Source organism: Acipenser ruthenus, chromosome 1, assembly GCF_902713425.1.
Source record: "Acipenser ruthenus chromosome 1, fAciRut3.2 maternal haplotype, whole genome shotgun sequence".
NCBI classification, from domain to species: domain Eukaryota; kingdom Metazoa; phylum Chordata; class Actinopteri; order Acipenseriformes; family Acipenseridae; genus Acipenser; species Acipenser ruthenus.
Genome location: NC_081189.1, coordinates 26141759 through 26159203, shown reverse-complemented (window position 1 = coordinate 26159203; position 17445 = coordinate 26141759). Strand labels below are relative to the sequence as shown.

Sequence of the window (17445 nt, the reverse complement as noted above, 5' to 3'; positions counted from 1 at the left end):
ATAATGATCTTGGTGTTTGGCTAGATCCCTTGCTGCACATTGCGCAGCCACAGTTAAACAAAAATGGGTCTCTTGTATAGAAACAGAATAGGGTATTAAATGCCAAGGCAGACTGGCCATCAACAACAGGCTGTCCCTTTTAATTACTTTGATTATGCTGCACATACATACCCTGGTGCCAAATTCCTGTTGGTAGATATTTCGTTTTACAGCATTGCAAGGCTTTATTTCAAACTGTGATTTTCATTTCTATTTGGTCCTTGAGACAGACCACTGGCTCAGCCAGGTCCGACAGGAGTACATGGTACATGGTACAGTAACCCGGATATAGCATACAAGCAGGAATGATTAAATCAGGAATAGACAGGTGCTGTAGACAAGATTACCCCCCCCCCCCTCCCCCACAGCTAAAAACTGATCAGCAGCTTCTGCCTTTCAAGCATTGCCCTTAGAACCGACTGCCCACTGAACAGACATTATTAATATCTACAAGTTCTCATGGGAGATGGCTGTTCAAAACCTAGACACATACTCTTAACTGTGGTTTGTCCAAGCTCATTTTTAGTTTGGAAATCTGTCATTTTATATACATTTTTATAATCAATTTACATTAGGTATGCAATCTCTTTCAAAATGTGAAGTAAACAGGTTATTTCCTGATGCATTTGTAAAGAACCAAACTGAGAATCCAGAAGCTATTGCAGTGGAATGGTGTGGATGAGCGATTGCCATCAGGAACACTTAAAGGTGACATTCCTGAGGAGTTGATTAAAACATACTGGAGAGCAAAATATTGTTTCATAAATGGATGTTTTAGTATTTTCTTCCATTACTGCATTACGGAATGGCCAAAATAAACAAATAAATCATATCACACATCCCTGGTACAGTACATATGTAAATGTGAAACAGTGACATACATATATATGTAAGTAACGACATCTCCTTCTCAGATGTTGATACTTTTAATAACCTTTGATAAATAATGTACACATCTAATGTGGGAATATACACTCCGCAAGTTAGTTGTCAAGGCTTGTACAGAATATGAAACCTTAATTTTTTTGTGAAAATGTTATTAAAAAGTTTCTCACATTTGTTTCTTTTTTTTAAACAAATTGAAAGACCAAACAAGTTAATCTTAGCCTTGGACAGTCTTCTCTGGTGGAAAATTGTAAAGAAGGCGAGGCTTCATTTTGTTTCATCTAGCCTGAATAATTAAATATATATTAAAAAAAAAAAAACAGTTTTCTATTTCCGCAAAGTGTTTTGTTTGGAAGAAGTCACCATATAAAAGTAGTTCTCTATTTTGCATAATGTATACATACACACAATTGTAGATATACAATTAACCCAGTGTTACTTTGGGAAGGCTTTCAGAGTCAGGTATGACATTACCAGAGGCAGTAAAACCATTATCTGAAGCTCTGTGCAGCACAACAATCTGTCTGCAACATCTGTTCCATGCAGGCTATACAGCTGCACTAAGTACATGTAGTATTGGCATGAGGGGAGAACCTAACAGCCATTCATCATCCTGATGATATGATCACTTGTTTTATATGTCTTCTCATGATAGGTATTGAATTCTACTTCATTATACAATTTGAAAAGTATAAATATGGATACATGATACATATCTCATTTGTTTATACTGTTTAAATATGTAAATGCCATTTAAAAAGAGATTTATTCAATATTAAGAATTTTAAAATGCAATTACTATTATTTTAAATAGTCTCGTCATTGTTGTTACCCGACCCCCCCCCCCCCCCCCCCAAAAAAAAAAAAAATTACATACCATGATTTCTTTATGAAGAATACTGTATGTATGTGTCTGGGAAATTTAGTTTCAAATAAATCATTTGTAGACAAGAGGTTTTAGAAAAGACATTTGAGAAAGCAAGCCACCAAGCACAAAAAAAACAAACAAAGAATGTGATGAAAAATCATATGCAAACTTGTTACGGATGTCTGCTCTGGGCAATAAACAGATGGCGATATCTGTTATCTTGGGACTGATATCCCATAGCTACATAATGGAAGGGTATTTTATTACACTAGAAGTCACTAATGAAAGCACGTAACTTTTTTCACAAAAGCGAACTGCCTCTGACAATGTTCCCCTAATTCTATTATCATGCCAATAAATGCATCAATGTAAATTTCTGGGGGTCTGGGAGTAACTGGCCCTCTAATTTTAACACAGAGAGTAAAACGTATTTTAGGTGGTAAAATGAAACATTACCTTGAAGTCATGAGTAATCTCGATAAATACTGTACAATCTTTAGTGGTCATAGGGTAGGCATTAAAAAAGAGCCTTCCATTTTAACTGCAATATTACTTTGAACTACTGTATAACCACATGTGTGTTCTACAAGGTTATTTATCGGCTCAGCGCATTTTTTCGAGGTATCACACTGACTTGACAAATTAAGTATGTTACTTATATTTTAACATTCATTACACTCAGCGAACATGTTAAACTGAATATAAAGCCATAAAGATAAATAAAATAAGGCAATGCATTAATAAGTTATGAAACAGTCCATTTAATATTATAGGCACCTTTTTTTAGTGGTTGCCTCTGACAGGTTCCAGTTGGATTTGTAGCTGGACTGGGGTGTTTATGCTTCAACCTGTGTAGCTTCGAATTTTTCTTATTCTTACTGTGATTGGCTGCAAAGACAACAGGGCTAGCCAGAAATTGGATAATGTTTGTTGGGTTGTTTTTTCTTGTGTACAGTTTCCTAGTAACTGAAGACATTGTTTTCTGGGAGATGTAGTTGTTAGTGGAATTTTTAGGGGAGGAGGGAGGGAAGGCAGACAAGCTGTGCAGCAAAATTGCTATGCATATTTTTACGCATTTAGTTTAAATTTGGTGTGTATTTCTTATTTTTTTAATGCATAAAAACAGAAGGTACGCAGCTTATCTGAACCACTGAGTAGAGGTTTAATTCACTTTGTTTGCCAAGGAGCTTAATGTGCTACAGGGACAAGTTCAGATCAAGTCCTGATTTTGGTTAGCTCGTCACTGGACATCTACTTGGGTATCTGAATAGGTTTTAACCGTTAAACACAGATAAATACCGTCAAAACAAGTAAAACCGTTGTTTAACATAAATTGTTCTGATCAGTGTTTTTATCCTACAGTATAAACACTGAAAATAACAGCAGATACTACTACTTATTTTGTGTTTACTTCTGTATTTTGTGGCAATACATGTATAGCATGCTCTGTGATGCCTGTTTTTTTTATTCAAGCAGTTATTTTGAAGCCATAACACGTCAACTCCATGAAGAGTACTTTTAGGACATTTCTGAAACAAAACCCAAACATTCAATTCACTGTTTAATGAGACCCTTTCTGGGGAGGGGGGAGTAAGTTTCTATGGCTACTAGCTATAGCTTTTTTAACATAAATAGTTTGTGTTTAGTGTTGGACACAGATAAGGCTTTCTGGAGACAAGTATCTCTCCACTTCAAAAAATGTTCCTATCACCTTCCCATACTACATAGCTGCAGTTCTTTTGTGGCAGTACTTTTGGTATCAATACTGGTGCAAGTAACCCACATGCACTGACCATGTGTCACCTACAGTATACATGTGCAGTGCATGCATGGCATTCCTCTGCAGTGAATACCAAGGCTGAACTCCATACCTTTGGTCTAAAGTTGGTGGTTGGTCCCACATACTCATGCTGGGCTTTTGGGGTCCCCCAGGGATGGTGCATCTTGAAACACTCGTTGCAGTAGCTGGCCTTGCAGTCCATACAGCTTTTGGTGGCTTCGACAGGAGGAGGCTTGCACAGGTTGCACATGATCGCCACAGCTGCCCTAGCTGCTTGCCTGTACCTCTCAACAATGTTCTCCAAAGTGAAGTTTCGGAAGAGTCCGCTGATCCCACGCTCCCCTAGATCAATATCATGTTGGCATCCCGGGCAGGGGAAGTTGGTAACCCGAGGAATCAGGGAGTTGCGCTTCTTTCCAGTAGGGGTACTTGATCCTAATTTAGCACAATAGCAAAAGAACAATCAAAGTATAGAAAACGTGTGGCACAAACAGAGAAACCTCATTCCCAGGCACCTCAGCTTACAAACTCTTTCACACAGGTTTTTACAAGATGAAAAATAGTGTTTCAGGTAGTCACAGTGATCTGGACTTCATGAGAGGTGTTGCCATTCTGTTTATTTATTTCAAAAAGCCTCCCAGACTTCTACCATTGTGAATTTCCAAGTTTCATCTCCCCACTTGGCTTGGAATGCAAATTAAAAGGGAAATAACTACATGTATAACTATAGTAAAGACTTAAGAGGCTCTGTTTCCAAAAGGGTGTGATATAACTTTATCCACCCCCATATAAACAAAACAAGGTAAAGTTTGACTTGACGTTAACATGTACTGTATGTTAAGTAACTAGGGAATCATCTTTTTATTACAAACCTACTTCCATTATACTTATTTTCAGGTTTTAAATGCATCCTTTTTTGTATTTTTACAACTTTTAGGTTTGTGTTTTTTTTAACCGCATTATTAATCCTGTGGCATTCAAAAGACATTTAAGTCTGTCACTAAAACACATGTCATACCAAACTACCTGTTAGAAAATAAAATATGACTGAAATGCACATTCTACTGTGAGCAAGCAAATTCACAAATCTAGATATGTATCTAAATATATATGTTTCGTGACAGTTCAGGATTTATAATAAAACAATACCACTTTATATTTCACGCATTAAACTCTTTCTGTTTCTAAACAATCAGATTATATGCTTCTTGCAAAACTTGTAACTTGCATTTAGTATTTCAAACGCAAGCAGAAACATAGCTCAAACAACATAATGCTCAGGAGAACAGCACATGTTTAAGTCTTAATCTATATATAGAACTTTGAAATCCCTCATCTCCTGGGGACCACCATGCACACAAGCTATGCTGTGGTATGTCACAGTGTTAACTTTAGAAAGATCTTTTTCACTTTCTTTCTCCTCAACACTGCATTAAACCAAATTAATATTATAAATAATTACAGGGTGTGGCCACACCCTAAATACTTGGTGAAAATCCAGCTTGGAAATAACTCCCTTCACACTGTTCTGGTCAATCAAGCTTTCTCATTCATGCATGCATTCATGCAAGCTTTTGGTTATCTCAAAACTGGTAAATATGTTCCGGGTTGGACCTTAAAGATGTGCAACAGAGTGGTCTGGTATTTTTTCTGGTGTAGTAGCAATCAGAGATAAATATGATCTGATGCATCATATACCCAATATCATGTCTTTTCAAAATACTGATAAATCATTGATTCTGCCATTTTACAGCCAACCATCAGCTCTAGTTCTCCATCGTGAAAAGATAGAGTCCTTGAGCTGTATTTAACCCTCCCATTGCAACTGTCCAGTTCATTGTAACAAACATACACTCAAAGTTTCTGTAAATATCGAATGAGAAAATGCAGTCTCCACACACAGTAAGACACACACTTCAAAAGTAAAAACAGTCCCAAATAAAAGAAATACAGGATACATGTTATCGGTAAATGGCACTGAAAGCACGAGGGTTGAGCAAACAGGACTGAGCAGCACAAAACCATCAAATAAATGGAGGTCTAACCAAGCACAAAAGCAGGAAACTGAAAACTAGCACTGCACAATATCACAACGCAAACATGCTGTGAACACAAACACCACAACTCAAGCAAGTGCGCATGTGAACATATGTGTGCCATGGATAATGACTCTGTAGTGGTCAAGTTGAAATAATGCCATATGTAATTAACAGATGAACAAACAATAGAGTGTACTTAGTCTCTTGGGTATGCAGCGCAGGAAATTGGCTGATACTGCTTACATCACACTGTGCTAGGGCTTTCTGGTGCATCTAGATTCAGTGGTGCTTTGCAGTGCAAAGAAAGAGTTCAAATCAGATACACAAACATGGAAACGCATGGCAGCAGTCCCTATGTAGAGCATTAGAAGTAATGAATATTTGGCATCCTGCGTACCTAATAGGCACTATATAATAACCAAAACAGTAAGGAAGGTTTTGAGATGGTTGGGGCATTTTAAGATATACGGTACGTATATTAATTTTGAACGCCTTTTCTAAACTCCTTGAAATAATGTTCTGGGATCAGTGCTGCCTACCTTCAGCCTCTAAGTAAAAAAAGCAATAACAAAAACCTTTAAACCTATTGTGTTATTTAAGCCATTAGACAGTGCGTAATTACAGAACATAATCTCATCATGTTTTGCCTGCTGTTTCCAGGCAGCTATTGCAGAAATCCTAACTAGAGTCAGACATTGCATCTGAGGTTTCACACTATGGCAATTGGTTTATTTTGAACTGCCACTACTTTGCCGTCTTAATAAGCCTCAAGGTATTTATTTTGCACAAATCAAGCCACTGAGATAACTTTAAACCAGTTTAGTTGTGAATGATTATTTCTATAATATTATAAAGTTAGAATCACAGGGCCCTATTTTATATGAAATTAAGGAATAAAATAAGTTGAACTGTATAAAACTAGTAAATGACTCTCAGAACAACAAACAACAATGTAACTGTTCCTCCTGCACATTAACTGTTTCCTCTTAGTTTTATACCATTGCAATTATTATTTCCTCTCAGAAAATGTGCCCGCCTTTGCACTTACACTAGTTTAAAATACAAAAAGGTACAAATCTAATTATGTCAAGACCCCATGCACTACTTGAAGAGCAGTTTGCATCCTATAATTGGTGAAACATAACAAAAAGCCAAGACTTGGCAGCCTTATGTTCCAGAAAGCTATAAATGCCCATCCCAATCTAAGAATGAATGGGCTTTGATTATTTTAGCACACACTGTTTATGTGCATGTTCATGGACCTAAAGCTAATAAATTTTACTTGAATGCAGTGCTCTTCACTACTACTCAAATCTAATTCTTAACTGTGAAACAGACTTCATGGGAAACCTGGATTTATTTAGATTAACCAGCAATTTTATATGAGGAACTAGCCCCATGACTTCCTGGCTGCTAGAAATCACAAGAGTGACACAATCACATCATAGGAGACAGACCTGGGATTTAATGTATATTTCCCAGGACTCACTGAAAACAGCCAGGTTATAAAATAGATACCATTCCCATAATATCTGAGACAAGCATACTGACCAACACTGCATTCACATTAAGATTTATTAAAAACAGATTTATTAGCTTCAGTTCCTTTGAAATTATTATTAGTCAGGTGGAAGGCAAACTATATTTTACTACATTATCATAAACTACATACAAGATACAAAGTGTAATAAATAAATATATTTAAGACTTTGGCCTTCCGTTAAAGGAGCGAAAGCCTGCAAATGGGAGCACAGATACCCCAGAAAAGAAGTTAATGGTTCACACCTTGGTTCTATTACTTGACCACTGTTAGTTTTATGAGATAAACTACTGTGTCAGTTGTGTGAAGACAGATCTACACAGTTTATCATGTGGGTGTTTACAGGAATTTTAAACACTGTACTCACTATAGCTACTAAATAAATGGAACCCAATTCTACCTCTCCTTCCAAATGACCTTCTCAGTGAGGCTGCAATCAATGGACAGAAAGCTGGAGTAAGATGCAAGCAGATCTGTCAGCACAGTTCACACTGATACAAGAGTCCCCATCCCCCTGTGATAAAACTTAGCAAAGGAAGGTGAAAGCAAACATTTCACATAGAAATGAATTGACATGCGATTACATTTGTGATCTTTAAACAGCCACATTTGTGCTCATTGATCTGAAACAGGAAGGGTGTTAGTGGTGAACTGCATGCTGCATTCCACTCAGTCTCTGTGATACACTACAATGGTAAGAGTTTAGTAAGCTTAAAAACAGAAAGTCTTAATAATGTTCATGTCTTCATTGTCATTACGAAGATCCGTTTATAATATAACAAACAATGGAAGCTAGACTGTTAGGTTGTTCAGTAGGTCCTATAACTTTGAATCAATGACATTTGTTATCAGAACAAAGGTTATATCGGTTACAATGAAGTACTGAATATAAAAAAAGTTTGTAAACACAGGCGAAAAGATATAACCATTCTATTATTTTTGTAACCTTTCACCATATCTCAAAATAAACATGTGGGTTGTTTCACTGGCAAGTAATTGTGATTAAAACAACTTCCCTTCCAGGTCATATGCACATGTATGCAGCTTTATTGTTTGATGAAACACAGCTAGGTTTTGACTTTACTGTACGACAATTACATTTGCATTTATTTCCATGTCTTGTAAAACATTATTTTTATTAGTTTCTTTACTAATGTAAAAGTGTCAAGGAAATAAACAGAGTGACTGGACTGCCTTTTTATACATACTCTGAAAGCTGTTCACTGCAAGCAATAAATGATTTACAGATACCAGCATAATTAACTTCTGCACCTGGCTTCTCAACATCCTGATACACACCTTGACCTTATTTAGCACTGTACTATCTACAGATGTGTTATTCCAAGGTATTATTCTGCACTTTAAATGTATTTTTGGTATAAGGTATTCACATCCAATCTATTGAACTAGGTAGACTCCATGTTCCTGTATTGTTAATAACATACATTAAATGGGAAAAACAAACAAACTCAGTCTCTACCACTAAAAAAACATTTTGGTCCCTCTAGACTCCCAGTAAATAAGTGGCAGCCTTATTAACAGTTGAAATGTGAAGAATGAGTGTATTCAGGTTGTGCTTGTGTAGTTTGTTTTCTCTGTATACTCTGCAGCTGTGGTTAGTTGGGTGATGGCAGACCCAAGGCTCAGTAAAAGGCTGCCCTGTCTATCACAGACCCACACTGTTCTGCAGCTGTACCAAGACACATATAGTGAAAAATCTACATACATATTAATGTGTTCAGAATCTCATGAAATGGGATAAACTGTATGCTCAAGTCTTTTTTTTTCGGGAAGTGTAAATCTGTTTTAGTTTCATTCTTGCTATTATGCAATAGACACATACAGTTAGGACAAACTTCATTTAACATTAAACATTAAAATTGGAGTGGACATAATCGACATGAAAAAGGCTTAAAGACTGTGTAGCTAGTAAAATATGCAACAGTTGTATTAACAGAACTGCATGGCACATAGAAACAAGCTGGTAGGCATTTACATACTGTTCAAAATAATATGATTTTTGATTGTATTACATTTTTTTATAACACTGTATTCTAACAAGAATACAAACCTGGCACCCACCTGATCTACCAAGACGGTCAAGTCTGTCAATGCTGGGAGATGAAAGGCGCGAGCGAGGGCTACCCGAATTGGAGCATTCTGAGCCCGCATCTGTAAAGGAGTCCTCATGGGTCAGAAGGAGCACCTCTTTGACACACTTGTGACAGACACTGTGCTGACAGGGCAGAATCAGGGGATGCGTGAAGAGCTCCTTACACCCTGGGCAGATCAGCTCCCGCTCAATGTTTTTAATGGGAACCTGAAGAGAAGGAGAGCATGCACAGTGAACACTGTTACAGGAGACAGAGCCAGGCCATTACATTGGCACACAATCGACTTGTCTTTATATACAGTAATGTACAATTCTTTCTTTCAATCTGTTTTTTTTTTTTTTTTTTGGTTTAGGTAAATGAAAAAGTGTATTGTTATTGGTTTTATTGTCATGCTGTTTTGTTATTACTGTACTTAATATTGAAAATACATTTTAGTTGTTTTATGTAAATGTTTATGACAGAACAGCAAGTTTTCTTACTGGATTGTCCATAAATTCTATCCTGGACAACAAAGTTGATTTTTTGTTTGTTTGTTTTTTTTGTATATAAAATAACTAATACACAACACCTTTATAACAAGTTGCAACAGAATGGTTAGAAGTCTGGCTATTTGGATTACAAAATGAATAAACTTTAAATAAATAAAGAGATACTCTTGTTGGCACTATACGTTCTTTTTAGCAATGTGGGAGTTCTTTTCTGGTTGTGTTGGTCATTTTAAAAACGCTCTTCCACAAATAGTAACAATGCTTCAGAAACAACGGCTTTAAATTAAAGCAAAAGGATGGCTTTTACAATTATAATGGTTTCATTACAAATACATTATTTACTTGTCTTATGTATGTATTGTGACTCACGGTTTGTTGAAATGGGAGTATTGCGTTATGAAGATTAAAGGGCGTCCCATGTACAGAATTAAGAACAAACAGAGATTTGACTATACAAAATGAAACTAGATCTATGAACATGTTGTCCTTATTTTGCCTTTTTATACTTATCCAGGTAAACTGTTTTTGTCAACAGAAACTTTTCAAGAACACCTTTTTCAAAAAATGTTTACATTTTTTTCAAAGCAGCGTTAAAAAAAAAAAAAAACATTCAGTGCATATTATGTTTAAACCACTCCTGCGGTTTATTGCAATACTGCTTTTAAAACAAACAATACAAGCCTACCAAGTCAATTTAGGATTATAAAAATAATCGTTACTTACCGATGACTGGCTACTTTGTACAGACCCAACCGACATTGTAGATAATAATAAGGCGAAACCATATAAAGTTTCACAACGCAAACAAAATATACAGGACTGGATTCACGTTCCCATCAGCAGAAAGAACTCGAATGAATTAAATAATCGATGAAGACCCAAGGCTGAAGCGAGCGAACAGTCGTGATTCAGCACTGAAGACAAACTGGCTGTTTAAAGAGACAGGCAGTTGCAGCAGATACTGCGGGCAGACTGGGTGGAGACACGCCTAGGAATCTCCATAGAAACAGCCACTCTCGCTCCAGCGCTAAGTAATGAAGCAAGGGGGTTCCTAAACCAGCACGTTGACTGATGCAGCTTTCAATCACAACCGGTGCTGTAATTTTACATGTTTTATTTATTTATTTTTTAAAAACATTTGACAGTGCGTCATGATTTCGTCAAAATGGCATGTGACCTGGGAGCTGTCCAACAGTACTGAACTTTTCCTCTTACTATTTAAAGTATGATGTTAAAAATAGCAGAAAATGTGCCACGGCCGAGACAATTATCGTTTGCTACTGCAGTGTGGAACGTGTAAATCTACCCCCACCATTGTGATGTATGTGTTTACTTCGTTCTACACAACTGTGTTCTGTAGTTCTTACACACATAATAGTACTAGTACAGTATTTTCAGTTTTTGTTAGTTTTTCTTTAAGTATATGGAAAACAACTAAATTCAATATGTAACGTAACATTATGCAGCAGGTTTCATTCGTCTTTAAAAACAAAATTGTTTAATTATATAGGGTGATGCAAAATTGCTGGTCATATCTGCATTTAACGACTGGTAGACTGAAAAGACGAGCAGGCTACAGTAATCTAGATACATAAATAGTGTACAGCCTATAACTTATAAGAAACCTCGCAGGATCACCTTCGTGTAATTAATGATGGTTTTAAATGAGTGAAGTGACCGTGTTGAACTGTGACCGGCAGATAAAGTAAAGATGCGTTACATGTGACATAACAAAACAGTGTGACAAATAACAGGTTATACCTTGTTCAAGTCACACCTCCTCGAACTCCAGCCACACACATCCGAATTTATTAGATGGCTACAAGTTTGTATTTTGAATTGCTGCAAGCGCTATACAATTATCAAGTTGGATGCATACACATACAAATATATAAATATACAATACATTGAGAACGTGAAATGTAAAAACACAAGGGCACTGCTAATATTAAGACAAATATTTTATCACATGATCCAGCAAAACTCTTCCCCTGTTGTAATTAGTGCATTCTACATGCTGCATATTTGAATGTCTCTTTTTTTTGTTGTTGTTGTTTTTTAATTTTAAGATATTTCATTTTACAGGAGGATAAAACAAACTTAAATATACTATATAGTTGGATATTACAATTTGTTTTATTATAGGGTTGCAGGAAGTAGCCTTTGTAAGCATAAATTACATGTGACAGGAGGTATTATAGTAATGCAGAAATAACACCTTGCCTATATCGGTCAAGGATTTTTAAATAATCTTCCCATTGAAAAAAACCCTGTCCTAGGTTTACTTTCCCACCATTTATGGGATAATAGTCTTAATAGAGAGCTAACAGGAGGAGATTTTCAAGTTGTCTCCAAATCGAGACAGTGAAGCTGGTCTTCATGTGGACCCTGTCACAATGCTAAAATGCTTTTTTTTTTTTTTTTTTTTTCTTACAGGTATACAATTTGTAGAATTGTATTATCCAGACTCGGAGATACTGTTAAACATTCTCTCTGTATAACATTGGTTATTATATAATCCTACACAAATTTGGTTGAATACTTTTTTTCAGTCACTGTACATGTTTCAAAGAATACTTCTATGAGCTAAGAAAAGTGGTTGTGACCTTATTCAGAGAATGAATATATATATATATATATATATATATATATATATATATATATATATATATATATATATATATATAGTTGCCTAAAACAAAACAAAAATGTCTGGAAGGAGAATGGTATCAATGTTTTTATATTTTATTTGCCAAATGCTGACCTATGGCCAAACAACAAGATGTTCATCCAAACAGTTATGACTTTCACTTCAATAAAACTCCACTGCCTGCAAGAATTGCCTGTGAGCACATTCAAATTATATGAAGCAGGGTAGATAAGGGACATAATGTAACCTTACAAATGGCAATTCACCACTTAAAACCACAACACATGTGGTACTAAGATGCATCCTTTGATCACACTCCCCAAGCTGTTTTCTTCACACAGAAGGGCATAAAGCAAGCATTTGAATCCCGTTACAGTGCAATACTAAGATCCTTCCAAAGCCTGCAGGCTCTCAGGACAAGCACTGTTAGCGATGTTTCTCTCCTTGGCCTCAGTACAGGCCGGGGGTGACGTGGCGAGTGTCATGACTGATTACCGTAGACCCCTCCTGAAATGCAACAGGGAGGAGCAGTGCAGCAGTAATAGGATCTGGTCTTTCACCTCTTTTCACAGATTTGTTTCCATTCCAGGACATTCACAATATATTTTAAACCTTGAAAGAAACTTAGGGGCTGCACTCCCTAATTTCCAAGTTGATTTCTAATTAATGTACTGTTAGCTAAATGAGACAATGCCATGTCCTTGTAAGACAGCATCAAAGACCCTGGTACCTTTCTGAGGCTTTTCATCGCAGTCAATAACTATCCTGGAGAGAACTCATAAACAAACACAATTGTGGACAAGGGCCAATGTGAACCAGATCACAGGGGTCTCAACTCAGTTAAAGGAAACCAACTTGTACGACCTAACAATGACAGGCCGTCGATGAGAGTGCAGTCCCTGCAGGGTGTGCCAGACAATGAGGATCCTCACCCTGCTGGCTATGGCTAAGCCCAGGACTGCAGTTATTGGTTTCTTCACATAAAATAAATAAACACTTCCCTGATTCAACAGCAGGTGTGCATTCTTCATTTTGACAACTTGGGATGGGGTCTTCTTCATTACAGTTCTACTGCATTTTAAAATAGATACTTGACTTTAAATATACTTTACTTCATATATATATATATATATATATATATATATATATATATATATAGGCCTAAGCATGTGTGTATATATATATATATATATATATATATATATATATATATATATATATATATATATATATATATATATATATATATAATCGCCTGCACAGTGGCTCCTTCTCCCAGCTTCAATTGGTACTTTTTTTTCACAAACCTTTTGTAAACGAGCCAGTCAAATACTGCAGGACTAACATTTGTAAATGCATTTGTTTTAGGTTTGTTATACGATGTTAATCGGTGATGCTATACAAAATCGTTACATGCGTGTCCAAATTGAGAAGTTGACACATTCTGCAATGGGTTTGGTTTTTAATTTGCATTCTGCTTGTTATATGGATGTATAATTGTGCGTATTTGCTATTATCTTACTGTAGGCTACAGGAGAGAACTCGCCTGTAGAATAACATCATTACTTAATTAATAATCATGTGAACTACACTACTGCAGCATGGGCGGCACATCTTCTGGTGTTTCAGAATTTAACTGTTGTAATGAACCATTAAACTATAAATTGCTCAAAAAATGCACGTGCAGCAGCTTAACTGACTATTACATTATTCAACAGGTAGAACGCGCTTTACCTCGTGAATTTTGATTACGACCATATTTAGTAACTACAATAAAAATACAATTGTGTCAAATGAAAAGGTTTTAATCTGGTGTAAAATATATTTCACAGTGGATGGACGCAGAATTCTGATCTTACATGTCAAAACAGCTGCATTTACTATTACAAACCACAGCAAGAAAAACACACTTGTAGTCAACCTATAGATATGAATCAGAAGACAATTGAATTAGATATTGCGTTCTGGTTAAGTAATTGCGGATTTATCTGTAATTACACAATTCTTACAGTTCCACTTACCTCGTCTTTTGTTATCCTTTCAATAATAGAACCAAGCTCACTCATGTCATCTGATTCAGACATTTTGAAGAATAAAAAAGGTTATACAGTAGGCAATGTAAAAATGTATAAATACTGTCTGCTGTGTTGTCTATATTCAGCACTAACTCTCTCGTTCCACCTATGTGCTACTGGCAGCAAGGGACTCAAGCGCTTAAAGATGATGAAAGTCCATTATTATATGTACTATAAGATGTAATAACGGTAAACTGTGCTATGCTGTCATGACGCGAACATTTTATTAGAAAAGGAATCATTTTGCTCAAGAACCTCTGCAGTCGAAAGGGGCGTGGATTTCAGCCTGTCCGATCTAATCAACTGGATCCAAGAAAGCAGCAACCAGGAGGAGCTTGTGGTAATTGTGTGGATTACCTTTCAAGGTAAATTAAACCAAACTCTGCAACTGACATTAAACACATGGAAACGTATTGCTATACAAAAATAACGCTTTGTCTCACCTCAAGTGACACTATGTTACGTAATTTAAAGATGACGCTACTAAACCTATAGACTAGCAATTTCAACTATTAAAACTGTTAAAGTGATAATCATCCTTACACACTTAATTGAAGTAAGACATTTGGTCCAATGTAAGATGTATTGGTCAATTTGACAATCGGTTCTACATTGCCGTTGCTGTTTTTAACTTAAAACATATAAATCGTACAAGACGCATTATCTCATGCTACACCGGTAACGATGAATGAATTTATATTAAAAGTGTACATACAACCAATTCTACCCTCGAACACATTTCAGTTCTCTATGGGGAATAGTAAACTTGTGCATTCTTGTAGCTTGCGTCAAAGCCACATTGAGCAATAAAAAGATTAGGCTACTATGCAATGTTTTAACACGACCTAGTGAACTTTGCATCTATTGCAACATTATTAAGAATGTTTTTAGAAGCTCGTGCTTAATATTGCATACTAAGCAATTTGTGTTGTGAATTACTTTTTTAATTTTTTTTTTTTAGTTTCCAGTTTTTCACAATGTCATTTTAAATGTTTTGTTTCTAAATCAGAATATCTTACCCTGATTGTAGAGTGAAACCAATGGTTTAGCACACACATAGATTTGACTCAAGGCTCTGGACCAGGACAGCAGATGGTACATTTTAATTAAAGGGGTGTAAGATGTTCTCCAGCAGGTTGCAAAGTATTACTCCTCTTACATTGGTACAGGGAATAGCACTGTTGGAAACACACACATATGTCCATGGTTTAAAAGTATTTACCTTCAGAAAGATTTGTTATCTCTGGATAACGGGTTTAAAGATCTTACAGTGGCTATGTTATTAATAAATACTACTCAGCATGTCTGCAGGTTACACTTCTTGCATACAGAAGTAAAATAGATCTGTACATGTAAAAGTATTTAACAAATGCACAGTTTTTTAAAGGTTTTGAAACTCACATTTTAACCAGTATGCATATACCCTTTTGTCTTTTCAGAATGGTGTGCCTTGATCTACTGTAACATAATAAGGCACAACACACCAATGGTATAACATTACTATTTAACTGCAAGTCAGTGCTATAAAATATTTACACCAGACTCCTGCATCATCAGATCTCTTTTTCTTTATTGATGTTTCTTTTCTTTTTTGGGAGAGAACTCCAGTGTAGAATTATATATATATATATATATATATATATATATATATATATATATATATATATATATATATATATATCTGTGTGCATTATGAGTGTAAAATCATTTAAAATTGAGACACACATTTTCATAAAAGGGATCAATCAAGTTGTTATTCTTCCTCGAAGGTTTTTCAAATATGACTCTCAAATTTATTTCTTTACTTATGTTTTATGAACATGGAATCATCTCTCTGCAACTATAGGGTAGCCCTCTCCTTAATTCACTTTTCTGTGTGCTTATATTTATCTTATCAGATTCAAGCTGCCTGTTCGAGGAACCGATCCCCAAATCCTCTGTACAGTATGTTCTGCATGTAAACCAGTCTGAGCTGGAATCAGGTTGCGGGTTCAATCAGATTTAAGTGCACGCAGGTTCAGAAGCACTGATTCCTCCAAACCCAGTTGGGTTTGGCATGTAAAGTGGTCTGTATTTCTTATCAGATTCACAACAGTAGGTTAGAAAACGACTGGTTTCTTGTGCATGTAAACATAGTACATGCTGGTCTACAGATTCTAAGTGTCGCCCGGTGATCTTTGGGCAGGACATTCTCCTTCCAGTTTAAGAAAAGCAGGCTAGCGTGTATTTTTAGTGGCGTTCTAAATGGGAAAGGAACTACCTGGCAAGACTCTCTGTCCAGCATGGAAAGCATGGGGGACTAGACTTGGATCAATGTAGGCGAGAGGGCTGTTTTATAGAGGTGCAAAGGCAAACTGTCTGAAATCAATATCTTGCTTAATTCATCAATACCCCTAAATATGTACACCAGAAACTCAGTTCAGTTAAGTCATGTTTAAAGTATTTGCTCAAAGTAAAGTCTGTATCATGCATGTCATTGCAAAATCTAAATTTCACATGTACAGCAAATAACTTGAAGTTGCCATATTTTACATATGACTCGCACACAATTGTAACGAAACATTGCTATAAAATTAAATACAATTATTTTAGATAGCAGAGCTAGAACAGGCAAAAAGCTGTGACAAGTTTATATTTAGCATGTGGTGATTTGAAGAAAATAAATTCTTCATTGTTTGTTTTACTGCACTGTGTGCATGTTAATCTATATACAATCAATGAGCTTGTGGCAGGCTAGACTGTTCCAACTTAACCCTCATTAAGCTTTTGAGTGTTCTTCTGTTTTTCAATTTTTTTTTTTTGTCAGCTTACTTCCCAGGCCCTCAGAAGTTTCCAGCAATACTACAGGGACACTGAATTATTCGTGCCCCTTTGGAGTGCTTTTGTGAGCAACATGTGAAATACAAACTTTTTAGGAAGTGATGGGAGTCACCTTCGAGAGAAGGTTAACTACCACCCCATCCCTTT

General features: G+C 36.0%; 1 protein-coding gene across 4 annotated transcripts in view; it reads right to left on the bottom strand.

Moving 5' to 3' along the window:
* Window positions 1-14787, bottom strand: part of LOC117428452 (E3 ubiquitin-protein ligase TRIM36-like) — a 36935-nt gene extending 22148 nt beyond the window's left edge. Inside the window, exons 1-4 of one of the 4 annotated variants that reach the window (XM_034924768.2) lie at window positions 14425-14787; window positions 9234-9471; window positions 7519-7581; window positions 3664-4007 (exon numbers count right to left, since the gene is read on the bottom strand). In XM_034924768.2, the coding sequence (XP_034780659.2) occupies window positions 3664-4007; window positions 7519-7581; window positions 9234-9471; window positions 14425-14487 (708 nt within the window). In that variant the 5' untranslated portion in view covers window positions 14488-14787. Of the gene's footprint in view, window positions 1-3663; window positions 4008-7518; window positions 7582-9233; window positions 9472-10476; window positions 10733-14424 lie in introns of those variants that run through there. The other 3 variants (XM_034924770.2, XM_034048587.3, XM_034924772.2) reach the window with 3 other exon arrangements.
* Between the last annotated feature and the right edge of the window lie 2658 nt (window positions 14788-17445).